Genomic DNA, 27,145 nt, shown 5'->3' with positions numbered 1-27,145 from the left:
GAGCAGAGAGGAACTGGGCAAGCCTGGTTTTTCCCGACCACCACTCACCGTATAGCCTTTGTCACAGGGGTGTTTCTTTGTTTCCATGTGGTGTTTATTCTGTGAGTGTGTTGTACAGAAAATGTGGAGGGCAGGACTAATGCAGAAAATGAAAAAGGAGCACAAAGTTTGGTTCATAATAAATAACACCAACATCAGTGTTTCTCTTCTTCTAAATGATCTACCACCAAAGAACAAAGGCCAAGAACATTTTGTTGATTTTTAATTACGATTGATTTATTCAGTGTAACAAGTTAAAACACGGGAAGAACACTGTGAGCAGCTCTATGGAGCTCTATGAAACACACAAACGACAATGTCTCCCCACCACAAAGACACACCCCTCGAAATAAGACCAATTCAGCAGTGCTTCTCTCTCTGTGAGAAATAACACTGTGTAAATGTTGCTCAGGCTCTGGGCCACACACATGGTGTCACTCCAAACACAGCCCCAGAAACACACACAAATGGAGCGTGTTCCTGTCTTATTTCCTATTATTCAGCCACAGTTCACGCTGAAGAACCTACTGTTCTTTGGTTCCAGCTGGGAACTGATATTTCACTCTAATCAGTCTCTCAGTCACTCACTCACTCACTCACTCAATCTCTCAGTCAGTCTCTCAGTCTGTCAGTCAGTCAGTCACTCACTCACTCACTCACTCAGTCAGTCACTCAGTCAGTCACTCACTCAGTCACTCAGTAAGTCAATCGGTCAGTCAGTCACTCAGTCAGTCAATCAGTCACTCAGTCAGTGACTCACTCAGTCACTCAGTCAGTGACTCACTCAGTCACTCAGTCAGTCACTCAGTCAGTGACTCACTCAGTCACTCAGTCAGTCACTCACTCAGTCAGTCAGTCACTCACTCACTCACTCACCCACTCAGTCTCTCACTAAGTCAGTCAGTCAGTCACTCAGTCAGTCAGTCAGACAGTCACAGTCTCTCACTCAGTCACTCACCCACTCACTCAGTCTCTCACTAAGTCAGTCAGTCAGTCAGTCAGTCACTCAGTCAATCAGTCAGTCAGTCACTCAATCAGTCAGTCACTCACTCACTCAGTCAATCAGTCAGTCCGTCAGTCAGTCACTCAGTTGGTCAGTCACTCAGTCAGTCAGTCGGTCAGTCACTCACTCAGTGAGTCAGTCAGTCAGTCACTCACTCACTCACTCAGTCAATCAGTCAGTCACTCAGTCAGTCAATCAGTCAGTCAGTCAGTCTCACTGACTCAGTCTCTCAGTCAGTCAGTCACTCAGTCAGTCAGTCTATCAGTCAGTCACTCACTCAGTCAATCAGTCAGTCACTCACTCAGTCAGTCACTCACTCAGTCAGTCACTGACTCACTCAATCAGTCAGTCAGTCAGTCAGTCAATCTCTCAGTCAGTCAGTCACTCACGCACTCAGTCAATATTTTAGTCAGTCACTCACTCAGTCAGTCAATCAGTCAGTCACTCAGTCAGTCAATCAGTCAGTCTCTCACTGACTCAGTCTCTCAGTCAGTCAGTCTCTCACTGACTCAGTCAGTCAGTCTCTCACCCACTCACTCAGTCTCTCAGTCAGTCATTCAGTCACTCAGTCAGTCAGTCACTCAATCACCCAGTCAGTCAATCAGTCAGTCACTCACTCTCTCATTCAGTCAGTCAGTCACTCACTCAGTGAGTCAGTCAGTCAGTCCAGTCACTAACTCACTCAGTCAGTCAATCAGTCACTCACTCTCTCAGTCAGTCACTCACTCAGTCAATCAGTCAGTCACTCAGTCAGTCAGTCACTCACTCAGTCAGTCAGTCAGTCAGTCACGCACTCAGTCAGTCAGTCACTCAGTCAATAACTCAGTCAGTCAGTCACTCAATCAGTCAGTCAGTCACTCATTCACTCAGTCAGTCAGTCAGTCAGTCAATCAGTCAGTCACTCTCTCAGTCAGTCACTCACTCACTTAGTCAGTCACTCAGTCAGTCAATCAGACACTCACTCAGTCAGTCAGTCACTCACTCACTCAGTCAGTCAGTCAGTCACTCACTCAGTCAGTCAGTCACTCAGTCAGTCAGTCAGTCTCTCAGTCAGTCACTCAGCCAGTCAGTCAGTCTCTCAGTCAGTCACTCACTCACTCAGTCAATCTTTCAGTCAGTCAGTCAGTCTCTCAGTCACTCAGTCAGTCAGTCTCTCAGTCAGTCATTCAGTCAGTCACTCAGTCAGTCAGTCAATCTTTCAGTCAGTCAGTCACTCACTCACTCATTCTGTCACTCACTCAGTCAATCAGTCAGTCACTCAGTCAGTCACTCAGTCAGTCTCTCACTCAGTAACTCATTCAGTCTCTCAGTCAGTCACACAGTCAGTCAATCTCTGAGTCACTCAGTCAGTCAGTCACTCACTCACTCACTCACTCAGTCAATCTCTCAATCACTCACTCACTCAGTCAGTCTCTCAGTCAGTCAGTCAGTCAGTCAATCAGCCACTCACTCAGTCAGTCAGTCAATCAGTCACTCACTCAGTCACTCACTCACTCACTAACTCAGTCAGTCAGTCACTCACTCAGTCAGTCAGTCTCTCAGTCAGTCAGTCACTCACTCACTCATTCTGTCACTCACTCAGTCAATCAGTCAGTCACTCAGTCAGTCACTCAGTCAGTCTCTCACTCAGTAACTCATTCAGTCTCTCAGTCAGTCACACAGTCAGTCAATCTCTGAGTCACTCAGTCAGTCAGTCACTCACTCACTCACTCACTCAGTCAATCTCTCAATCACTCACTCACTCAGTCAGTCTCTCAGTCAGTCAGTCAGTCAGTCAATCAGCCACTCACTCAGTCAGTCAGTCAATCAGTCACTCAGTCACTCACTCACTCACTAACTCAGTCAGTCAGTCACTCACTCAGTCAGTCAGTCTCTCAGTCAGTCAGTGACTGACTGACTGAGTGACTGACTGATTGACTGAGTGAGTGACTGACTGACTGAGTGACTGATTGACTGACTGACTGAGTGACTGATTGACTGAGTCCAACTGGAATCTCCCCCAGCTCTGCTCCTATTGGCCAGACTTGAGCTTAAGTTACTTGGTTAAACTGAGAAATCCTGCTTTGTGGAACATTCACCACCACTGCAACAAATCTGAATCACTGCCCGACAGCACCTCTCTGCAGTTCTCTCTCTCTCTCTCTCTCTCTCTCTCTCAGGGCCGCGGCTGCGCAGACAGCGCGGAAAGATGAGCCTCATGAAACAGAGCAGAAGTGTTTTTATTTTTCACCCGTTTTCTGACAGCCCTGCCCCCTGCGCTCCGATTGGCTGATCCGATAAACCAATCATTAAATGGATTTTTTTTTTCTTGTGCTGTAAAATAAAATGCTGGATGTATGTTTAAGAAATGTTCTGACATTCAAAATTACTGCAACAAAAATTGTTTTTCCTTTTCAAGAGTGTATCTGTTTCTTTTCTCTCTCTCTCTCTCTCTCTCTCTCTGTCTCTCTCTCTCTCACTCTGTCTCTCTCTCTCTGTCTCTCTCTCTCTCACTCTGTCTCTCTCTCTGTCTCTCTCTCTCTGTCTCTCTCTCTCTCTCTCTCTCGCTGTCTCTCTCTCTCTCTCTCTCTGTCTCTCTCTCTCTCTCTCTCTGTCTCTCTCTCTCTGTCTCTCTCTCTGTCTCTCTCTCTCTCTGTCTCTCTCTCTGTCTCTCTCTCTCTCTGTCTTCTCCTGAGAACAGTCCACCGACCAAAAACATCCAGCCGACAGCGTCCTGTGTCACTGATGAAGGACTAGAGGACGAGCGACACACACTGTGCAGCGACAGATGAGCTACTGTCTCTGACTCTACATCTACAAGGTGGACCAACGAGGGAGGAGCGTCTCACAGAGTGGACAGAGAGTGGACACAGGGTTTAAAAACTCCAGCAGCACTGCTGTGTCTGATCCACTTGAACAAGCTCCAGCTTCCGCCCTCCACAGGCCACAGGACACTTTCGTTCAGCCTCTCAAACAAGTCCAGGGCTGCTTCTCAGGAGCTGGTTTCGGTAAATTTATAGTTTTTTTTTTTATTATTATTATTATTATTATTATTAACATTATAATAAACCAATCCTATCACAGGAGGAGGTGTGGCCTTGTTATCCAATCACGACGCAGGGGGTGTGGTTTGCCGGAATACGGGTGTGTATTTATAAGGCCTGAGGTCAGTACTGCACTGTGTCAGAGTGAGAGTCAGAGTGTGTTGGTGTGTGTGTTTGTTTTTGTTTGTTCATTAGATTGTTTAGATATATTCTGTGTGTAAAAAATACTGAAATGTCGAGTGAGCGGCGCTACGACCTGGTGGTGTTTGGGGCTTCAGGCTTCACCGGCCGCTTCGTTCTGGAGGAGGCGGCGCGCTGCGCGGCTGAAGCCGGGAGAGAGCTCCGCTGTGCGGTTGCGGGCAGGAGCAAGACCCGCCTGGAGAACACCCTCTCTGAGGCCGCCAAATCTCTTGGTACGGATAAGATAACATACTCACACTCTGTCAAAATCACTTCGACACCCCAAACTGCAGAAAAACCCAATAACCACACATTAAGACACTTTTATTCACACTTCCTCAGGAACGATCCCTCTCAACCGCCCTGTAATACACCGTCTCCGAGCGGATTGACGCCGTTCCACCTTAAATGCTGCGTCCGTTGTGTTATTCTGGCCTCCCCTGTTCCCTGGCTCCGGATTAGAATTTATCGTCCACCTTAAATAGTGGAGCAGGACCTTCTTGTGAGCCAACTACTTTATAATTTCCTAACCACCTTAAATCATGTTGTAGCTACGTTGTTTCCGAGTCTAAATATATTTCCTCTTTAAATCATGCGGCAACTCCTATGTTTCTTATTTAAAAATGTTATAGTGCTGTAACAACTTCTAATTCAGCGATTCCACATTTTAATGCTGCATTAAATTCTAACTTAATTAACTAGCTGACTTTGGAAATGTCATTTCCACCTTAAGTGGCGCAGTCTGCTGTCACATTTAAGGTGGAACGGAAATTTAGAATAATGAACAGGACCGAATAAAGCTCTGTAGACCATTTAAGGTGGAATGGAAATTTCAGTATAACGTCTACAGGTTTCCTTAAAGTTACTAAAGAGCAGTACAACAGCTTTCTTTATTTACATTTAGATACTAAACAAATTAATCTAGATCAATATTAACTCATTTATTACGATAAAATGTGCTGTAGGGTGTATATCCAGTGTTTTAACATAGGTTTAAGTAAAATACGTATTAAATGATGTTTTCTCTAATTGTTAGCCTTTGGTTCAGCGGTGGGTCGCGGACGCCTCATGTTCCCCCTCAGTTTCTTAAAAATTGCTCTTAAATTCACTTTTCATACATATGTAGATTTAAATGTGTTTTTGAAGGCTTTTTTTCAAAAATAAATTTGCTTGGTTTGTATTCTATAAAAGTGGTTCGTGACGTATTTTTTATCGTAATTAATGTCTGTATCAGGATTAATACACCCTCCCACTGACTCCTCCCATAATGTCCAGTGATTTCTAAAAAACAGCCTGTACAGATAAATTAACACAAACCCTTCTGTGTTAATAGAGTACAGAGTGCACTCAGGAGCAGGAACCCGCAATGCCCCCTACAGTTTAGTTCCACTGTGAGTGATGTGTCCACGTGCTGGAGAAACAAGTGGTGACTGTGCGTTTAGTGAGGGATGATGATTGGTCGGGTTTAGTGAGGGACGATGATTGGTCAGGGGTTTAGTGAGGGACGATGATTGGTCAGGGGTTTAGTGAGGGACGATGATTGGTCAGGGGTTTAGTGAGGGATGATGATGATTGGTCAGGGGTTTAGTGAGGGATGATGATGATTGGTCAGGGGTTTAGTGAGGGATTATGGTTGATTGGTCAGGGGTTTAGTGAGGGATGATGATGATTGGTCAGGGGTTTAGTGAGGGATGATGATGATTGGTCAGGGGTTTAGTGAGGGATTATGGTTGATTGGTCGGGTTTAGTGAAGGATTATGGTTGATTGGTCAGGGGTTTAGTGAGGGATGATGATGATTGGTCAGGGGTTTAGTGAGGGATGATGATGATTGGTCAGGGGTTTAGTGAGGGATGATGATGATTGGTCAGGGGTTTAGTGAGGGATGATGATGATTGGTCAGGGGTTTAGTGAGGGATGATGATGATTGGTCAGGGGTTTAGTGAGGGATGATGATGATTGATCAGGGGTTTAGTGAGGGATGATGATGATTGGTCAGGGGTTTAGTGAGGGATGATGATGATTGGTCAGGGGTTTAGTGAGGGATTATGGTTGATTGGTCGGGTTTAGTGAAGGATTATGGTTGATTGGTCAGGGGTTTATTGAGGGACGATGATTGGTCAGGGGTTTAGTGAGGGATGATGATGATTGGTCAGGGGTTTAGTGAGGGATGATGATGATTGGTCAGGGGTTTAGTGAGGGATGATGATGATTGGTCAGGGGTTTAGTGAGGGATGATGATTGGTCAGGGGTTTAGTGAGGGATGATGATGATTGGTCAGGGGTTTAGTGAGGGATGATGATGATTGGTCAGGGGTTTAGTGAGGGATGATTATGATTGGTCAGGGGTTTAGTGAGGGACGATGATTGGTCAGGGGTTTAGTGAGGGACGATGATTGGTCGGGTTTAGTGAGGGACGATGATTGGTCAGGGGTTTAGTGAGGGATGATGATGATTGGTCAGGGGTTTAGTGAGGGATGATGATTGGTCAGGGGTTTAGTGAGGGATTATGGTTGATTGGTCGGGTTTAGTGAAGGATTATGGTTGATTGGTCGGGTTTAGTGAAGGATTATGGTTGATTGGTCAGGGGTTTATTGAGGGACGATGATTGGTCAGGGGTTTAGTGAGGGATTATGGTTGATTGGTCAGGGGTTTAGTGAGGGATGGTGGTTATTGGTCAGGGGTTTGGTGAGGGATAATGATGATTGATCAGGGGTTTAGTGAGGGATGATGATGATTGATCAGGGGTTTAGTGAGGGATGATGATGATTGGTCAGGGGTTTAGTGAGGGATTATGGTTGATTGGTCGGGTTTAGTGAAGGATTATGGTTGATTGGTCGGGTTTAGTGAAGGATTATGGTTGATTGGTCAGGGGTTTATTGAGGGACGATGATTGGTCAGGGGTTTAGTGAGGGATTATGGTTGATTGGTCAGGGGTTTAGTGAGGGATGGTGGTTATTGGTCAGGGGTTTGGTGAGGGATAATGATGATTGATCAGGGGTTTAGTGAGGGATGATGATGATTGATCAGGGGTTTAGTGAGGGATGATGATGATTGGTCAGGGGTTTAGTGAGGGATGATGATGATTGGTCAGGGGTTTAGTGAGGGATGATGATGATTGGTCAGGGGTTTAGTGAGGGATGATGATGATTGGTCAGGGGTTTAGTGAGGGATGATGATGATGATTGGTCAGGGGTTTAGTGAGGGATGATGATGATTGGTCAGGGGTTTAGTGAGGGATTATGGTTGATTGGTCAGGGGTTTAGTGAGGGATGATGATGATTGGTCAGGGGTTTAGTGAGGGATGATGATGATTGGTCAGGGATTTAGTGAGGGATGATGATGATTGGTCAGGGATTTAGTGAGGGATGATGATGATTGGTCAGGGGTTTAGTGAGGGATGATGATGATTGGTCAGGGGTTTAGTGAGGGATGATGATGATTGGTCAGGGGTTTAGTGAGGGATGATGATGATTGGTCAGGGGTTTAGTGAGGGATGATGATGATTGGTCAGGGGTTTAGTGAGGGATTATGGTTGATTGGTCAGGGGTTTATTGAGGGACGATGATTGGTCAGGGGTTTAGTGAGGGATGTTGATGATTGGTCAGGGGTTTAGTGAGGGATGATGATGATTGGTCAGGGGTTTAGTGAGGGATGATGATGATTGGTCAGGGGTTTAGTGAGGGATGATTATGATTGGTCAGGGGTTTAGTGAGGGATGATGATGATTGGTCAGGGGTTTAGTGAGGGATGATGATGATTGGTCAGGGGTTTAGTGAGGGATGATGATGATTGGTCAGGGGTTTAGTGAGGGATGATGATGATTGGTCAGGGGTTTAGTGAGGGACGATGATTGGTCAGGGGTTTAGTGAGGGACGGTGATTGGTCAGGGGTTTAGTGAGGGATGATGATGATTGGTCAGGGGTTTAGTGAGGGATGATGATTGGTCAGGGGTTTAGTGAGGGATTATGGTTGATTGGTCGGGTTTAGTGAAGGATTATGGTTGATTGGTCGGGTTTAGTGAAGGATTATGGTTGATTGGTCAGGGGTTTATTGAGGGACGATGATTGGTCAGGGGTTTAGTGAGGGATTATGGTTGATTGGTCAGGGGTTTAGTGAGGGATGGTGGTTATTGGTCAGGGGTTTGGTGAGGGATAATGATGATTGATCAGGGGTTTAGTGAGGGATGATGATGATTGATCAGGGGTTTAGTGAGGGATGATGATGATTGGTCAGGGGTTTAGTGAGGGATGATGATGATTGGTCAGGGGTTTAGTGAGGGATGATGATGATTGGTCAGGGGTTTAGTGAGGGATGATGATGATTGGTCAGGGGTTTAGTGAGGGATGATGATGATTGGTCAGGGGTTTAGTGAGGGATGATGATGATTGGTCAGGGGTTTAGTGAGGGATGATGATGATTGGTCAGGGGTTTAGTGAGGGATGATGATGATTGGTCAGGGGTTTAGTGAGGGATGATGATTGATTGGTCGGGTTTAGTGAAGGATTATGGTTGATTGGTCGGGTTTAGTGAAGGATTATGGTTGATTGGTCAGGGGTTTATTGAGGGACGATGATTGGTCAGGGGTTTAGTGAGGGATTATGGTTGATTGGTCAGGGGTTTAGTGAGGGATGGTGGTTATTGGTCAGGGGTTTGGTGAGGGATAATGATGATTGATCAGGGGTTTAGTGAGGGATGATGATGATTGATCAGGGGTTTAGTGAGGGATGATGATGATTGGTCAGGGGTTTAGTGAGGGATGATGATGATTGGTCAGGGGTTTAGTGAGGGATGATGATGATTGGTCAGGGGTTTAGTGAGGGATGATGATGATTGGTCAGGGGTTTAGTGAGGGATGATGATGATTGGTCAGGGGTTTAGTGAGGGATGATGATGATTGGTCAGGGGTTTAGTGAGGGATGATGATGATTGGTCAGGGGTTTAGTGAGGGATGATGATGATTGGTCAGGGGTTTAGTGAGGGATGATGATGATTGGTCAGGGGTTTAGTGAGGGATGATGATGATTGGTCAGGGGTTTAGTGAGGGATGATGATGATTGGTCAGGGATTTAGTGAGGGATGATGATTGGTCAGGGGTTTAGTGAGGGATTATGGTTGATTGGTCGGGTTTAGTGGAGGATTATGGTGGATTGGTCAGGGGTTTATTGAGGGACGATGATTGGTCAGGGGTTTAGTGAGGGATGGTGGTTATTGGTCAGGGGTTTAGTGAGGGATGATGGTGATTGGTCAGGGGTTTAGTGAGGGATGATGATGATTGGTCTGGGGGGTTTAGTGAGGGATTATGGTTGGTCAGGGGTTTAGTGAGGGATTATGGTTGGTTGGTGGGTTTGGTGAGGGGTGATGATTAGTCGAGGGGTTTAGTGAGGGATGATGATGATGATGATTGGTTGGGTTTAGTGAGGGCTGATGATTGGTTGGGTTTAGTGAGGGCTGATGATTGGTCAGGGGTTTAGTGAGGGATGATTGGACAGGGGGTTTAGTGAGGGATTATGCTTTGTTGGGGGGTTTAGTGAGGGATTATGCTTTGTTGGGGGGTTTAGTGAGGGATGATGATTAGTTGGGGGGTTTAGTGAGGGATGATGATTAGTCGGTGGGTTTAGTGAGGGATGATGATTAGTTGAGGGGTTTAGTGAGGGATGATGATTAGTTGAGGGGTTTAGTGAGGGATGATGATTAGTTATGGGGTTTAGTGAAGGATGATGATTAGTTGAGGGGTTTAGTGAAGGATGATGATTAGTTGAGGGGTTTAGTGAAGGATGATGTTTAGTCGTTAAACATTCACTCAGTGCCTCTGCAGTGAATTATTCAGATTATTTTATTATTCTGTGCAGTGACTGAGAGGAAATCTATGGAAGAAAGACGTGTGTAAATCAGATTCTTCGTGGCGTTTGATCTGTGACTGAACTCAGAGTCCGGCCTCAACTGTGACTTATTTCCAGAACGTAGGCTTTTTGCCAAACCTCACCTGCTATTAACACACACTGATAAAGAGAGTGTGGCAGTGTGAGGACTGAAGTACCAGCTTATCACATTTAACTTGACTTTGCCCTGTCGTCTCGCCCTGATCTCATTCTGCTCTCACTCTGCTCTCACTCTGCTCCTGGATTTTACTTTACATTGTGAACCAGTCGCTTCTTCAGCTTGGTTTTTAAATTGTTCTGAATGTTGTCTGAGTTCTGGAGCAGTGTCTGCCACATTCATGTCAGTGTGGTGTTGTCTTACTGTAAGCTTATGTTCAGATGAAACTCCTGATTTTTAACAAAAGAGTAAAAGAACGTATCACAACTTAAATATGAACTTTAAAGTGTATTGTTAAGGAAAGGTTTCTTAGCGTTTATTGTTAGGGACATGTGACCACGTTAATCAGTCAAGACTGACTTATTTCTGCTGTTACAGTTACATTACTTAAGGTGGAACTGACTCTAAATTCAGGAGAGCGCTAACTGCATGAAAGTAAACACAGAGCGTAAGTGCTACAAAAACACCCAGACTCTCTCTCTCTCTCTCTCTCTCTCTCTCTCTCTCTCTCTCACACACACACACACACACACACACACACACACACATACCTGTGGACAGTTTCACACACTCACCCTGTCACTCACACACTCAAGGCAGGGTTTTGAACCCACAGAACACAGGTCCCTGGAGCTGCGTGACAGTGATGTTTCCCACAGCGCCACCGTGAGGCCCATGTCCAGTAACAGTGTAAATACACTTCCCTGATGAACACAGGTGTCCCTCTCTGTTACTGATCGCAAGCCAAACTCGGACCAGGTTCCCTCTGAAGTGGAGCGATGTGACGGAGGAGTAAAGGATTCGTTACTAAAGGCCTCCTCAGTGTTCGTTATTCCCTCAGCAGTGTGTTATTCCCTCAGCGGTGTGTGAAATGTTTCTGTTGTGATCCCCTTTCCCTGAACATCCTCTGATCTCCGGATCAGTCCGAGTCCGCGGTGCTGTGCGGTAGATGGAGGGTTAACTGAAGCGAGGGATGGGACGGTGGTCTCCGAGGGGCTCTTCACTTTAATCCTCAGCAGCTGATGGATGATTATAACCCACTCTCTCTGAGCACCGCGCTTTGTTCTGGATGTTTCTGAGAGCCGCGCTGAACTGTTGTGTGTTATTTTGGTCGTTTAAACCCCGCCCCCAAGAGAGATGAGGTCCCCTAAAGGCTCTCAACCTTCACACAGGGCCTCAGTGTTTTCATGTTTGAACCCAATAACGACCTGAAAGGACACTGTGAGGAAAGTTAGATCAGGGCTTCTGTAAAAAAATGTGTGTATTACAATTAGCGTGACTTGTGTTTGGGGTCGAAACGTAGGGTGCAGATTGACACACTGTTCACTCTCTGTCTAAATGTTTTAGATGTTTTTAAAACCCTGTTTCCACTCTCTGTCCACTCTGTGAGACACTCCTCCCTCGTTGGTCCACCTTGTAGATGTAAAGTCAGAGACAGTAGCTCATCTGTCGCTGCACAGTGTGTGTCGCTCGTCCTCTAGTCCTTCATCAGTGACACAGGACGCTGTTGGTGGACTGTTCTCGCTCCAGACACTGAGGGGTTTAAAAACTCCAGCAGCACTGCTGTGTCTGATCCACTCTACACCAGCACAACACACACTAACACACCACCACCACGTCAGTGTCACTGCAACGCTGTGTGTGTGTGTGTGTGTGTGTGTGTTTTTTTTTTGCAGGGAAGCCGGAGCTGAAGGAGGAGGTGGATATAATCGTGGCTGATGTGAACGACCCGGAGTCTTTAGCTGCGATGTGTAAACAAGCCGTGATCGTTCTCAACTGTGTGGGACCAGTAAGAATCTAGAACAGTATCTTTAACTGTAACCGTGTGGGGGCAGTAAGAGTCTAGAACAGTATCTTTAACTGTAACTGTGTGGGAGCAGTAAGAGTCTAGAACAGTATCTTTAACTGTAACTGTGTGGGAGCAGTAAGAGTCTAGAACAGTATCTTTAACTGTAACTGTGTGGGAGCAGTAAGAGTCTAGAACAGTATCTTTAACTGTAACTGCGTGGGAGCAGTAAGAGTCTAGAACAGTATCTTTAACTGTAACTGCGTGGGAGCAGTAAGAGTCTAGAACAGTATCTTTAACTGTAACTGTGTGGGACCAGTAAGAGTCTAGAACAGTATCTTTAACTGTAACTGCGTGGGAGCAGTAAGAGTCTAGAACAGTATCTTTAACTGTAACTGTGTGGGACCAGTAAGAGTCTAGAACAGTATCTTTAACTGTAACTGTGTGGGAGCAGTAAGAATCTAGAACAGTATCTTTAACTGTAACTGTGTGGGAGCAGTAAGAATCTAGAACAGTATCTTTAACTGTAACTGTGTGGGAGCAGTAAGAGTCTAGAACAGTATCTTTAACTGTAACTGCGTGGGAGCAGTAAGAATCTAGAACAGTATCTTTAACTGTAACTGTGTGGGAGCAGTAAGAATCTAGAACAGTATCTTTAACTGTAACTGCGTGGGAGCAGTAAGAGTCTAGAACAGTATCTTTAACTGTAACTGCGTGGGAGCAGTAAGAATCTAGAACAGTATCTTTAACTGTAACTGTGTGGGAGCAGTAAGAATCTAGAACAGTATCTTTAACTGTAACTGCGTGGGAGCAGTAAGAGTCTAGAACAGTATCTTTAACTGTAACTGCGTGGGAGCAGTAAGAGTCTAGAACAGTATCTTTAACTGTAACTGTGTGGGACCAGTAAGAGTCTAGAACAGTATCTTTAACTGTAACTGTGTGGGAGCAGTAAGAATCTAGAACAGTATCTTTAACTGTAACTGTGTGGTCCTGAGTGATGTGTTCTCCTGCAGTACAGGTTCTATGGAGAACCCGTGGTGAAGGCGTGTGTGGAGAATGGAGCTCACTGTGTGGACATCAGTGGAGAACCTCAGGTAGAAAGTCTGAAACCCTACGGAACGTATTTAATTTCATCGTTTATCGCTGTGGAGTTAAAGGAGTCTGTGAAGTCAGTCAAATTTATCATCGATAAAGAGTTTATAAAATACTTGTTTTTATAAAAGTGGACATATTCACTTCAAAAATAACAAGTATTTTTTTTTAATAATATTTTGGGCAAATATTAAGAAAGTTATTAGTTCTTCATTTTAAATGTATTTGTTATTACTTTAATACTTTACTGCGTCTCTGTTGGTCGTTCATCACATGATTTTGTAAGAGTTTTGATCATTTAAAAATTTACAGTGGAGCTTTAGTGAGGCTTCAGTGTTTTACAGTAGTTTTAGTGATATTTACATTCTTTACTGTTCCTCAACAAAAAATGCTTTTTAACATAAATGTTTTAACATAAGAATTATTTTTTTTAATAGAATTTAATATAATGTTTGAAATATTTTTAAAAATTGAAAACCTTTTTTTACAATGAATATTAACAGTGAGAATTGTTATACATTTGAATCTTAATTTGATTTACTCTGGTTATTTACGTCTTTGAATGGTCTCAGTTTAAAACGATAAAAGATATTATTAAAGATCGTTAATTTTTGCTCACTGCACTCATTTCAACTGGCTAAAAAATCTGATTAAAAATAAGTGGTTTCAACTGTCAATCAAAGCCCTCATCAGCCAATCAGATCTGAGTCCTGTTAAGCTCCACCCCCTAGACGTTCTGTCTAGATCAGAGATAAAATGTGGCACAGTGTAAATAAACCAGATAAATCCAGATCAGCCGACCAAAGCAGTGTTGATGAATATGTTATTTTAAAAATGGATTAATTAAATACTGTATTGGTTAATTGTTTATTGATGCATTGATTATTGATTGATTGATGTACTGATTTCTCTGACCTGAATCTACCCCCCTGTAGTTTTTAGAGACCATGCAGCTGAACTACGACGCTCAGGCGGCTGATAAAGGAGTTTATGTTGTGGGCAGCTGTGGGTTTGACTCCATTCCTGCAGATATGGGAGTCCTCTACACCAGGGACCAGTTTAAAGGTGGAGCATCCTCTTTTCCCCTGATCCTTCCCTTCATTCTTTTATCACTCCATATGCCTCAGTTTCCAATTCAGCTGTGTTGTTTATATTTAATACAACAGTTAGTTCTGGTCGTGCACTCTGATTGGTTGAGGAGGTGTCGGTGACACTGTAGTGGGGTGTCGGTGATACTGTGGCGGGGTGTCAGTGATACTGTAGCAGGGTGTGGCGGGGTGTCAGTGATACTGTAGCAGGGTGTGGCGGGGTGTCAGTGATACTGTAGCAGGGTGTTGTGGGGTGTCAGTGACACTGGAGTGGGGTGTCTGTCATACTGTAGAGGGGTGTCGGTGATACTGTAGCGAGGTGTCGGTCATAATGTAGTGGGGGGTCAATGACACTAGTGAGGTGTCAGTGTGGGGTGTCAGTGATACTGTAGCGGGGTGTCGGTTATACTGTAGCAGGGTGTTGCGGGGTGTCAGTGACACTGTAGTGGGGTGTCAGTGTGGGGTGTCAGTGGTACTGTAGAAAGGGGTCAGTGATACTGTAGCGGGGTGTTACTGATACTGTAGGAGGGTGTCAGTGATACTGTAGCGTGGGGTCAGTGATACTGTAGCGTGGGGTCAGTGATACTGTAGCGTGGGGTCAGTTGTACTGTAGCGTGGGGTCAGTTGTACTGTAGCGAGGTGTCAGTGACACTAGTGATACTGTAGTGGGGTGTCGGTCATACTGTAGAGAGGGGTCAGTGACACTGTAGCGGGGTGTCAGTGTGGGGTGTCGGTGATACTGTAGTGGGGTGTCGGTCATACTGTAGAGAGGGGTCAGTGATACTGTAGCGGGGTGTCAGTGACACTGTAGCGGGGTGTCAGTGTGGGGCCTCTGTGATACTGTAGCGGGGTGTCGGTGACACTGTAGCGGGGTGTCAGTCATAATGTAGCGGGGTGTCAGTGACACTGTAGTGAGGTGTCAGTGTGGGGTGTCGGTCATACTGTAGAGAGGTGTCAGTGATACTGTAGCAGGGTGTTGTGGGGCCACTTTAACGGGGTGTCAGTCATAATGTACCGGGGGGTCAATGACACTGTAGTGAGGTGTCAGTGTGGGGTGTCAGTGACACTGTAGTGAGGTGTCAGTGTGGGGTGTCAGTGATACTGTAGCAGGGTGTTGTGGGGTGTCAGTGATACTGTAGCGGGGTGTCAGTGATACTGTAGCAGGGTGTTGTGGGGTGTCAGTGATACAGTAGCGGGGGGGTCAGTGATACTGTAGCGGATTGTCAGTGATACTGTAGAGGGGTGTCAGTGATACAGTAGCGGGGGGGCAGTGATACTGTAGCGGATTGTCAGTAATACTGTAGAGGGGTGTCAGTGATACTGTAGCAGGGTGTTGTGGAGTGTCAGTGATACAGTAGCGGGGGGGTCAGCGATACTGTAGCAGGGTGTCAGCAACACTGTAGTGAGGTGTCAGTGTGGGGTGTCAGTGACACTGTAGTGAGGAGCTGAGGCTGATCTTTAACTGTGTAGGATAAATTACTGTGATATAGCAACAAGCCGCTTGTTGAGGAGCTATAATTTGGTGGAAGGATTTACTAATTTCATAAACATTTTTGATACCATTTTCACAGCTTTGTTTATATTTTTCAGGATTTATTACTGAACTGTTGTGTAAAAGCAGTAGAACACTGGACGTCATGTGTTATCATGAAATAACAGCACGGCTGAGATGGAATGCAGAACTCGCCCTCGGCTCCTGCTTGTGCCGCATCACAGCCGTGCTGGTATTTCACAATAACACGCTCCCTCTTGTGTTCTACTGATTAAATTAAGTACGTTTTTATAGGGTCACGGTCAGAACACAGCCGTGTATCTCTTGGTGGGGTTGGTGACCTCTGAAGGAATGCATTAAGGTTTCACACAATGTAAAATTCTCCAAGCCGTCAGCAGTGAACAGAAAAGGATTTGTCTCAAAAGCGATGATATGATACGATGATAGAAGTTGCTGTCGGGATGAAACCTTGTATCTCCAAGGTAGTATCTCCACAGGAGGAGGAAGAATCTTTCCTTATATTCAGTGTAGTAGGATTGTTATTATCGGTTGGACTACTCCTTTTCAAATTGTGAATTGATTAATTTTTTAAGTACTGTTATATAATGTACGAGGTTGTGTTTGGCAGTGTGTTCACTGTAGGTCAGGCCTGTAGTTTGACCCCAGTCCCACTTTGACGCGTGTGTCCCCTGTGCTGTTGTTGCAGGGACGCTGACTGCGGTGGAGAGCTTCCTGACGACGAGCACAGGACCTGAGGTCAGTCCACCTCACCTCGGTGTTCATAACACCACAGAGTGGAAACACCACTGGCTTCCACACGGTCGACTATGGTGCAGTTCCCAGCTCAGGCAGTAAAACTACGCTTACAGTGAGGCGAGGTTTTATGTTTGAGGTCTCGCTGTGATAGAAGTGTGTTTGTGTTTAGAGGCAGGTTGTGTGTGTGTTTAGAGGGAGGTTGTGTGTGTGTTTAGAGGGAGGTTGTGTGTGTGTTTAGAGGGAGGTTGTGTGTGTGTTTAGAGGGAGGTTGTGTGTGTGTTTAGAGGGAGGTTGTGTGTGTGTTTAGAGGGAGGTTGTGTGTGTGTTTAGAGGGAGGTTGTGTGTGTGTCTACAGGAAGGTTGTGTGTGTGTGTTTGTGTTTACAGGGAAGAGGTTTGTGTTTACAGGGAAGAGGTGTGTGTTTGTGTTTACAGGGAGGTTGTGTGTGTGTTTACAGGGAAGAGGTTTGTGTTTACAGGGAGGTTGTGTGTGTGTTTGTGTTTACAGGGAGGTTGTATCCATGACGGCACGTGGCAGTCTGCGGTTTATGGATTCGCTAACAGCAGTAAACTGCAGAGTCTCAGGAAGAAGTTCGGCCAGAAACCTCTCCCCGTGGTTGGGGCCAAGATTAAAAACAGGTAGAAAATGTTGGGGATTAAAGGGGGGACTGAGACATGCAGTAATTCAAAATTAAGGACTAATTTATTTAAAAATAATGAAGAAAGAAAAATGAGGGGTGTTTGTCTCGAAGGAAAGACTGAGAAAGCCTGTGGTTCTGAGATTAAGGGATGTCTTCATGTTTCCTAATTGGCTTGTCCTTTGTCTCTCACTCTCTTCAGTGATTGGTCCATTAAGATAATCCTCGTCTATTGTCATTATTTTTAAATTCCACCAGATATCGTCCTGTATCATAGAACTGTCAACTCTCAGGTGGAGTCCCTCCACGACCCAGAGCCAAACACAAATACAACTTTATAAATGTGAAGGAACAAATATATTGTTTTAAAAAAATGCATATTTATGGTGTGTGTCTATGTGTGTAGGAGTGCCCTTTTCTATAGTGATGAGATCCAGCAGTACACCATTCCCTTCATGGGCGCTGATCCCTCTGTGGTGAAGAGAACACAGCGATTCCTTAGTGAGGAACTTCATGAAACTCCAGTAAGAAACACCACTCTGTATCACACCCTACAACCCACCTGTAACACTCTACAACTCCCATATAACACTATATACTCTGCTATAACCCCCCCCCCTTAAACCCTGTCAGTGAGGGAATGATAATCCTGCCGTTAGTAAATGAATGAGTCATGTTTACACTGTTTATGCTGTGGTTGACTGAGGAAACACACACAGACCTCTCTCCAGTGTTGGTGAATGGAACCAGACGTCTCCAACACACACCCAGGACTCTAGTCCCCCTCCTCCTCCAGCAGCTCCTCCACCGTCTACAGAGTCTCTGTGGAGTGATAGAGGACAGTGGACATCTGTCCCTCACAGCGTCCTGTAGGTCCCTCTCCACCAGCACTGGGTTTAAACACCACCCCCTTCTCCACACTACAGTCAGACACTAGCCTTGTGTCCCCCACCGTCCGCTGTCTCCCACTGTCCGCTGTCCTCACTTTCTGTGAGGGGCTCTTAGAGGAGGACGTCTGCTTCCATTCACCTCCACTGTTCAGTGTTCTGACACCAGCAGATTTTATAAACCTTTTCCAGACACAAAGTCAGAGGATTTGACTGTTATCAGGGTGATGGCAGATTTGTCTGGAACATGTAGAGTTCAAGAGCTCTGGCCCCAGAGTGATGAGGTCAGAGAGACTGGGGGTTAGTGCAGATGACAGGGGGCTAAATATGAAGTTTGTAGAACTTCAGTTGGTCTTTTAAATCTGGGAGGAGGGGAACTGTGTGGAGCACGAAGCCGACAGGAGCATCATCTTAAACCCATCACTACAGCACCGCAGCCAAGGCCAAGAGAAAGCAGCTGCTCTGTCCCCCGCAGCACTGATGCCAGTGTGGGACAGTGGAGCACGTCTCGGCTTAACACCAGAACAGACCTGGAGGCTCCTACTGTGGATGGGCTTTGTCTGTTCAGCACAAAGGAGCCTGTTTTTCCTTTCATTGCAGTCCTGGAAATTCAGCTCTTTATTCTGGGAACATCAGGGAAGAGCCCCGGAATTTTACACTTAACCCTGTGTTTGTGCGTGTGTGTGTGTGTGTGTGTGTGTATGGTCGTTCCAGGTTCAGTACCGAGCTTATGTTGGAGTAGGGGGAGTGTCGTCTGTGATTAAACTGCTCTTCGCTGGAATGATGTTCTGGTTTCTGGTGAAGTTCAGCTTCGGCCGAAAGCTTCTCGTTAAGGTACAACAGTGTTTTTAAATGTCTTTGGAGTTTATTGGGCGCTGCATTTGTTCTGAGCTCCATCAGTCAAAAGCCCTTCAGAAGACTGGTGGGTTTGCTCTGTTCTGGGGGATAATGTTGTGTCCAGAAAAGGTGAGAGTGTGGGTTTAGTTCAGGGACAGAGTGAATTAACACAGCATTTTTAGGGTTTTTTTGTGCAGGAGAACATTTTGAATTCTGAATTAAAATTAAAAGTTATTATCTGGTGTACAGAGTGTTCTTGTGTAGAGATTATGTTTACTCTACACTTAGAAAGTCAGTAAAACGCAAGACAACCAAAGAGACTGTACCTGTGAGACTGCTCGTGTTGTGGCCCTCCAAAAAACCTCTCGTAGCTCAAACTTTTCCAGGTCCAAAAATGAACGAAACATACCGTAGCGACAAGGAAAGTCTGGTGCTCGAGATGGTGTAAAAAACTTTTGCACTTTGAGCGAGAATTGATGGTGTAATGGCGAGTTTAAAAACAGGCAAAATTTTGAAAATCTGCATGCCGACCCGCTCTTAAAATATATATGGGAGCTGAAACCCTCCCAAGTGTCGAACAAAAATTCATAACTCAAAAACAGTATCCTCTGAAACTTGCAAGTGTGAGAAAGGGGAATTTCCTCTACCATTTAAAATTGAAATGAAGTCTGTAGGTGAAAGTATAAGGAAGTTATGGTGAAATGTTCGGCAGAAAATTGAAAAAGAAAAAAAATCATTTCAATGCATTCCCATGGGAGTGTTCCCACCCTCTGAACAAATGCTTATAGCTCAGAAAGATTTTCCCAAATCACTTAACTGTATATACCGTTGCAACAAGGAGACTCTGGGGATCGATCTGGTATAAAAAAATCTGCAGATTGAGTGTGAATTGAGCGTGTTATGATGAGGTAAAACAGGAGAAAATTTTGAAACCGCACTCTGAGCCGCTCTAAAAATACATTTAACTCTATGGGAGCCAAAACTCTCCCTAGTGCCAAACAAATTCATAACTCAAAAACCGTATTTTCAATATTATTCGAATTTACAGGTGCTAGAAAGGAGAAGTTTCTCTACCATATAAAATTTAAATGAAGTTTCTAGGTGAAACTATAAGGAAGTTATGGCGAATTGTTCGGCTGAAAAGTGAAAAAATGGTTTTCAGGCAGAGAAGCTAGAGTGCGGTGACATCACCCACTCTAACTGCCACCCATTGAAATGAATGGAGGGATTTTGAAGGAGGGATAGAAAGGGAAGGAGTCAATAGCTCGAAATAGCTCGAAAACTGCGGGACGAGTTAAGTGGACAAGGAAAGGCGGAATAATAAGAATACTGAAAAATGGAAGAACAATATATTAACAACATAATAATACGCTATAAACCTCAGCAGAAAAAGTAGAAATTGTGTGGAAAGCGCCGTGTGTGTGTTCTCTGTTGAGAATGTTGTTGTTGTTGTTGTTGTTGTGTGTGTCACTTCCCTGATGTGGAGCAGGGTGTTGATGTGTGTTTTGGTGTTTTCTCTTTTCTGTAGTTTCCAGAGTTTTTCTCGTTTGGATATTGTTCTAAAGAAGGTCCAACTCAAAAACAGGTACAGCACCGAAAACACAGCTAAAGGGTCTCAGAGTCCCTCTGTCATCTGTCTTTCATTTGTTTATTGAACAAAAGTGTGTGTGTGTGAGAGATATACTATGTGTGTATACACACATAGTATATCTCACAAAAGTGAGTACACCCTCAGGCTTCTGTAAATAAATCTGAAAATAACCCAACACACACAAATTAATGTTATTTTCAGGGCACAGCAAATGTACTGTTACTCAAGCTGTAGACTTTACATTGTATCAGTGTCATATCTTCAGTGTTGTCCCATGAAAACATATAATAAAATAGTTACAGAAGCGTGAGTGGCGTGAGATACTGAATAAACACAGGGGAGGAGACTTTTAATTTTATTTTTAGTTTGTACTGAGGTGAGAGGCTGTGTTTATTTGATGTTTATTTCCTGACGTCCAGATGTTTACCTGTTTTCTCTGTGGGTTTTGTCGTGTTGCAGATGGAAGGCTCTTCATTCCGCTTTGCGAATTTTGGAGAAGGTTACACAGAGGGTCAGGATCCGTCCGAGGGAAAACCCAACGCCAAGATCCGCACCCTCGTGCAGGGACCAGGTCGGTTTCACCGTTCATAACACGACTCTCACTTCGGCCGCGTAGCGACACAACAAAACCTGCTAATGTATACACATCTTCAGCTGAACAGGAAAGCTGCTTCATCAGATGTTCCCCCTTAAACGGCAGTTTTGGTTCCAAGGCACCAGCAGAACCAAGGAAACAAGCATCGCCTTTAATTGCAGTCGAGACCTGTTTCTTCTTCATTGTTGATTACATTTTTCTGGTCATTTGTTTTGGTTTTGACTGAATTTTCAGAAAAAATTAAATATAAAACAGTCAGTACTCAATAAACCTGCTGTTTTATCAGTGGATGTTTAATCACATGGTCCCTCCTGTGAGTCTTGGTTCCTTCCAAGGTTTCTTCCTCTCCTTTGACTCGTGCACCTGGGTTTATTCATTTAAATGATGTTAAAAACACTGAATGTGTGTGAAGCTGCTTTGTGATAGGTTTTAAAAAGGGCTTCACAGATGAGTTTGACTTGAGTAATAGCTTTAAACCGCACAGTAATGAAGTGCTGGGGAATTAACTGTATGCTGAATGACATTAATGTTGCGTGGCTGTTGTTTCTTAGACGACTGGCAGAAGTTTACCTTTTTAGCTTTTAATTTTATAATTCTATAATTTAATTAATTTCCTGAAGCAAATTTATCTCTTCCACGCGGCGAGGGTTAAGCCACAGTTAGAAATGGAAAATTTGGGTGTTTTTCAGAAGCAGCAGCAGACACTCAGAAATGTATTTGGGGGTGTGAACAGGAGCTGGTCATAAAATTAGAAAAATCAAGAAAAAGTTAGATTTATTTCAGTAATTCCATTTAAAAAGTGAAGCTTGTAAATTATACTCATTCATTGTACACAGACTGATATATTTCAAGTGTTTATTTCTTTTAATTTGATGATTATAACTGACAACTAATGAAAACCCCAAATTCAGTTTCTCAGAAAATTAGAATATTACTGAAGACCAAGACAAAAAAAGGATTTTTATAAACGCTGACCGAATGAAAAGTATGAACATGTACAGCACTCAGTACTTAGTTGTGGGATGTTTTGCCTGAATTGCTGCAGCAATGCGGCACAGCGTGGGGTGGATCAGTCTGTGGCACTGCTCGGGTGTTATGAGAGCACAGGTTGCTCTGATAGTGGCCTTCAGCTCTTCTGCACTGTTGGGTCTGACGTATTGCATCTTCCTCTTCACAATAGGCTGTAGATTTTCTATGGGGTCAAGGTTAGGGGAATTTGCTGACCAGTGATGAACAGGGACACCATGGTCCTTAAACCAGGTACTGGGAGCTTTGGCACTGTTGGAAAATGAAATCTGCATCTCCATAAAGTTGGTCAGCAGCAAGAAGCATGAAGTGCTCTAAAACATCCTGGTAGACGGCTGCGTTGACCTTTGGCCTCATAAAACACAGTGGACGAACACCAGCAGACCACCATGGCACCCCAAACCATCACTGACTGTGGAAACTTTACACTGGACCTCAAGTAACGTGGATTCTGTGCCTCTCCTCTCTTCCTCCAGACTCTGGGACCTTGATTTCCAAAGGAAATGCAAAATTTACTTTCATCACATAACTGTGGACCACTCAGCAGCAGTCCTGTCCTTTTTGTCTTTAGCCCAGGGGCGAGATGATTCTGACACTGTCTCTTGTTTGAGAGTGGCTCGACACAAAGAATGCGATGCTGAAACTCATGTCTTACATATGTCTGGTGGTGGTTCTTGAAGCACTGACTCCAGCTGCAGTCCAGTCTTTGAAACAAAACCCATTCAAAAATGTGGGGGGGATTCACATAGTCCTCTCCAGGGTGCGGTTATCGCTTGTTCACTTCTCTACCACATCTTTTCCTTCCCTTCGGCTCTTTATTAATGGGCTTGGACACAGCTCTGTGAACAGCCTCTTTACAATGACCTTTTGTGTCTTGCTCTGCTTGTGTCAGTAGTCGTCTTTTGGACAACTGTCAGTCAGCAGTCTTCCCCATGATTTTGGAGCCTACAGAACTAGACTGAGAGACAATTTAAAGGCCTTTGCAGATGTTGTGAGTTAATTTGCTGATTACACTGGCACCAGGGCTCTTCAATATTGAACCTTTTCACAATTTTCAAATTTTCTGAGAAACTGAATTTGGGGTTTTCATTAGTTGTCAGTTATAATCATCAAATTAAAGAAATAAACACTTGAAATATATCAGTCTGTGTGTAATGAATGAGTATAATATACAAGCTTCACTTTTTATTTACCATTAATACACACCATCTTTTTTGTTTTAAGTAAGTAATAAAATGTTATACGATGAAAAGGCGAAAGCAGCAGGCGAGAAAAGACAACTTTAAAAGTTTAGGAACACGTATAATTTTAAGGTTTGTGTGATATTTCCCGTACATTGTGTTTTAAAGGTGTTTTTCCAGATCTCAGTTAGGGTGTGATGTGGATGGGATAAATGATTCAGTTCTGAGTTCAGATTTTGGGCCGTATTTCTGTGGTTCAGTTCAAACAGAAGAGTCCTGAACATCTGAAGATCACAAGTTTAAATCAGTGAAGGTATTGGCGAGTGATCAGTGAGTTTATCGGCTGATATCTGTATCGCCACAGGTCTCTGGAATCGATCCAGCCCTGATTTCCTCACTGTTATACTCTGATTTGTTGTTGTTTCAGAGGCTGGTTACGTAGCGACACCCATCGCGATGGTTCAGGCAGCGATCACCATCCTCAGCGAACCAGAGTCTCTTCCAAAGAAGTGAGTGACGACAGATCTCTCTGTTTTATTCCTCCCTCCCTTTAACCTCTCCAGACTGATGTACTCCACACTGAGATCTGTGTCCATGGGATGATGAGGGGAAGGGGCAGTAGGTCAGTGCAGTGTGTGGTGGAACGGGGCAGGAGTGTGGGAGGGATGTGCTCAGACTGCAGTGAGGTCAGGGAGTCGCGGATGTGTCAGCAAGGACGCGTTGTCATAGATGTGTTGTTGAGGACATGGTAAAGGAGACTTTGTCAGGGATGTGTTGTGTCTCTGGTGTGGCCCCGAGGAGGACGGGATTCTGTAGTCTGAGTCTTGGTTCCTCTCAGTGTTTCGTCTTCGTGCTGAGGGAGTGTTTCCTGCCGCTATCGCCCTTGGCTCAGAGGAGCTCAGACCCGGATCTTTGTAAAACTGCTCTGACAGTTTTATAGCCGCTCTATTGTGAAAGCACTGTATAAATAAGATTTGATTGTACTGAATTGAATTGTTGTTAAGGACGTGGTGTTGTGGATGTGGTTAAGAGCACAGTGTTGAGGATGCATTGTCAAGGTTGCGTTATTGAGTGCGTGTAGTTTTTAGGTTTCATTGTCAGTGGCATGTTGATGAGGTTGATTTCTCAAGGGCGTGTCGAGGTTGCATTGTCAATGGTGTGTTGGGGTCAATTTCTCAAGGGTGTGTTGAGGTTGCGTCTGTTGAGGTTGATTTCTCAGGGGCATGTTGAAGTTGCGTTGTCAATGGTGTGTGGTTGAGGTCGATATGTCAAGGGTGTGTTGAGGTTGTGTCTTCAATGGCATGTTGTGGTCGATTTCTCAAGGGTGTGTCGAGGTTGATTTCTCAGGGGCGTGTTGAGGTTGAGTTGTCTGTGCCGTGTTGTTGAGGACACGTTGAGGGCATGATATCGAGGTTGCATTGTCCCTAACCCTTATATAAAAGTTTGTTAGAGGCTCATTGTTAAGGACGTTTTGCTGAGGACCTGTTGGTGAAGGCAGGTGTTAAGGACGTGTTGATTAAAGACGCTCAGTAAAGACTCTGACCCTCAGGAAGCTCTGCGCGATTCAGGACAGGGACCCTGTAGATCAGGATTAACTGGATCTGTCTGTGGTCTCTAACCTGTGTGTGTCTGTGTTTGATTCCTCAGAGGTGGGGTCTACACTCCCGGAGCTGCTTTCGCCAAGACCACCCTCATCGACCGCCTTAACAAACACGGCATTCACTTCTCCGTCATTTAAGGTGGAACTCAACCCAGCACTGGTTCCTTCACTCACTCAAACAGATTTAAAACAACACTGCGATGGTTTGAGGAGCAGAACATTGATGAGGAATCAGTGTTTGGTTCTATTCCTGTTTAACTCTCTTCTCTGTGATTGTGTTGTTGCCGGTTTAGAGCTGAAAGGTTTAACCTCTTCGTATCAGAATCACATTTTTGAAAGAGCTGCAGTTTAAAGTGTATTCCACATTATTTACAGTTTTCCAGCAGATTTCCAACGTCAGAAAAAGACCGGAACCGCAGTCGTGATATTGTTTAGAAAAAAGGGAATGAGATTCTCCTCAAACAGTTGGGCCCTGAAGGTTCTGGTCACTGATAATGAAAGCTGTTCTTGAGGAAGCGGTTGTTTTTTGCTGAAAACGAAGCCTGTGTGTTTCACTTGTTTATTTCAAAGTCTTGGGAATGCAGAGCTTTCTTTGCGTTTGGGTCCAGAGCCTTTTTACTGCTGTCAGTGCCGATCTAATCCACAGCTGCTTTTCTGATCTCTCGCACTCCGTTCTCCTTCTGTACGCTTCAGGTTTGAAATATTAGAGATGTGAATTGCTTATATTTCCGTGTTATTTTGCACTAATGGACTAACACCACAGAGTTTCAATAAACATTATTCAAGCACACGTTCCAGTCTACGGTCTCAAGTCTCTTCTTTTATTTATTTACTAAAGGTCTGTCATTTTTAAAATTTATTACATCTTTAGTTAAAGCATGCAGTCATTAAAGCAATCGTACGTAGTATTTTTACTGTAAAATTCCAGCTTCAAAATCATTGTGATATTTCACTTAGTTTAGAAAAGAGTCTCAGTGCAGTTTTTGCAGGGCAGAGCCCAAAGCAGCACGACAATGTAACTTCTGGTAGAGGCTTTGAAGGAATGCCTCCTGGGGCTTTATTATTATGAATGAATGAACTGAAATGTACTCTCACCCTTGATGGGACTTGAATGAATGAATGAATATAAAACTTAATGAGCGTGTGAATTACCACTGTGCCACTGGGAGGCGCCACCTGTGGGCCGACAACCATGTTTGTTTAGGAAAAACACAGGAATGCAATAAATCCGCACTAAAAAGTGAGTTTGAGAAATACATCATCACAAATACAAGGGAAATATAACAAAAACACCTCCAACGGGAGAAACGCAGTCTGATTTCTGGGGTCTTTCCTCCTCGTTTGGTTTTATTTATTTTGCTCTTTGGCCTTTTGTTTTCCACACACACACACAGGTACGGTACAGGAACATTACTGTCACTGAAGCTACAAACAGTGGAGTGTATCTTTAAAGGTACAGCAGTGGTGTTAGAGTCCAGTTGTGTTCCTAAAGGTTCATTACATTCTCTTCTCCAGAAGGAGAGGGGGATCTCTGTAATCTTTCATTATACAACTGTGGAGAATAAAAGAACACAAAAGTCCTGGAGATGAAACAGGGCCAATGACATTAACAGTTTAACATCCACAGTTGATATAAAATCAGGTACAGTAATGTTCCCTAATTAAAGGTGCTGTATATGTTCCACTGAGGACACCACCACAGACAGTTATTTCTAAAAGTGAAGAGACAAACAGGGCTCTAGCCCTGACTCACCCCTCTACAATGGTGTGAGGCTGAGTGCTGTTTTTCAAAGAATTAAAGGTGATGTTCATGACTTTAATCAAAAACTCTGTGTATAAAGTGTGTCCTCTCCATGTGCTGCTCTACAGTGGGTTTGCTCTGGAAACCGCTCTAATGTGTTTACGAAGCCCCAGTGTCTGTAAACGGGTAAAAAATCAAAGTGTCTGGGTCCGGTGCTAGGCTTTCTCTCTCTCTGCTCACGGCAGAGAAACGCCATCTGGAGGTTTTTAGACAACGGAGAGACTCCAAACGCTGAAAAGCACCAACCGAGATGAGGATGTTGCTCTATTCCTGCTCCATAGGGGGGTCACACTGACTTATTTTTGCTGTTACAGTTACATTACTTCAGGTGGAACTGACTCTAAATTCAGGAGAGCGCTAACTGCATGAAAGTAAACACAGAGCGAAAGTGCTACAAAACTATAGTTTTGACGCTGTACATGTTCAGGAACTCTAGAGTCTAGAGATACTGCCAAGATGGAAAACACAGCGTGAGGGAGTGTCTGAAACATCCTA

General features: G+C 44.3%; 1 protein-coding gene across 1 annotated transcript; it reads left to right on the top strand.

Moving 5' to 3' along the window:
- The first annotated feature begins 4,203 nt into the window (after positions 1 to 4,203).
- Positions 4,204 to 25,633, top strand: sccpdha.1 (saccharopine dehydrogenase a, tandem duplicate 1). Its single transcript, XM_066675989.1, has 12 exons — positions 4,204 to 4,478; positions 11,958 to 12,070; positions 13,081 to 13,161; positions 14,095 to 14,224; positions 16,446 to 16,495; positions 17,003 to 17,133; positions 17,539 to 17,656; positions 18,734 to 18,853; positions 20,385 to 20,441; positions 20,907 to 21,018; positions 23,677 to 23,758; positions 24,897 to 25,633. The coding sequence occupies exons 1-12, from the start codon at positions 4,298 to 4,300 to the stop codon at positions 24,985 to 24,987; spliced, it is 1,266 nt and encodes a 421-aa protein (XP_066532086.1). The 5' UTR covers positions 4,204 to 4,297; the 3' UTR covers positions 24,988 to 25,633.
- The last annotated feature ends 1,512 nt before the right edge of the window (positions 25,634 to 27,145 follow it).

The sequence above is a fragment of the Hoplias malabaricus genome, chromosome 1 (assembly GCF_029633855.1).
Source record: "Hoplias malabaricus isolate fHopMal1 chromosome 1, fHopMal1.hap1, whole genome shotgun sequence".
Classification (NCBI taxonomy): Eukaryota; Metazoa; Chordata; class Actinopteri; order Characiformes; family Erythrinidae; genus Hoplias; species Hoplias malabaricus.
Note: the sequence above shows the minus strand (reverse complement) of the source record. Positions and strands in the feature narration are given on the sequence as shown.

What these genes read in the sequence shown, in the direction of transcription:
- sccpdha.1 (XM_066675989.1), top strand. Translation starts at nt 4,298, where the DNA reads ATGTCGAGTGAGCGGCGCTACGACCTGGTGGTGTTTGGGGCTTCAGGC. An exon ending in AAGGTCCAACTCAAAAACAG is followed by an intron (nt 20,442 to 20,906) that starts GTACAGCACCGA and finishes GTCGTGTTGCAG; the next exon opens with ATGGAAGGCTCTTCATTCCG. An exon ending in CCAGAGTCTCTTCCAAAGAA is followed by an intron (nt 23,759 to 24,896) that starts GTGAGTGACGAC and finishes TTGATTCCTCAG; the next exon opens with AGGTGGGGTCTACACTCCCG.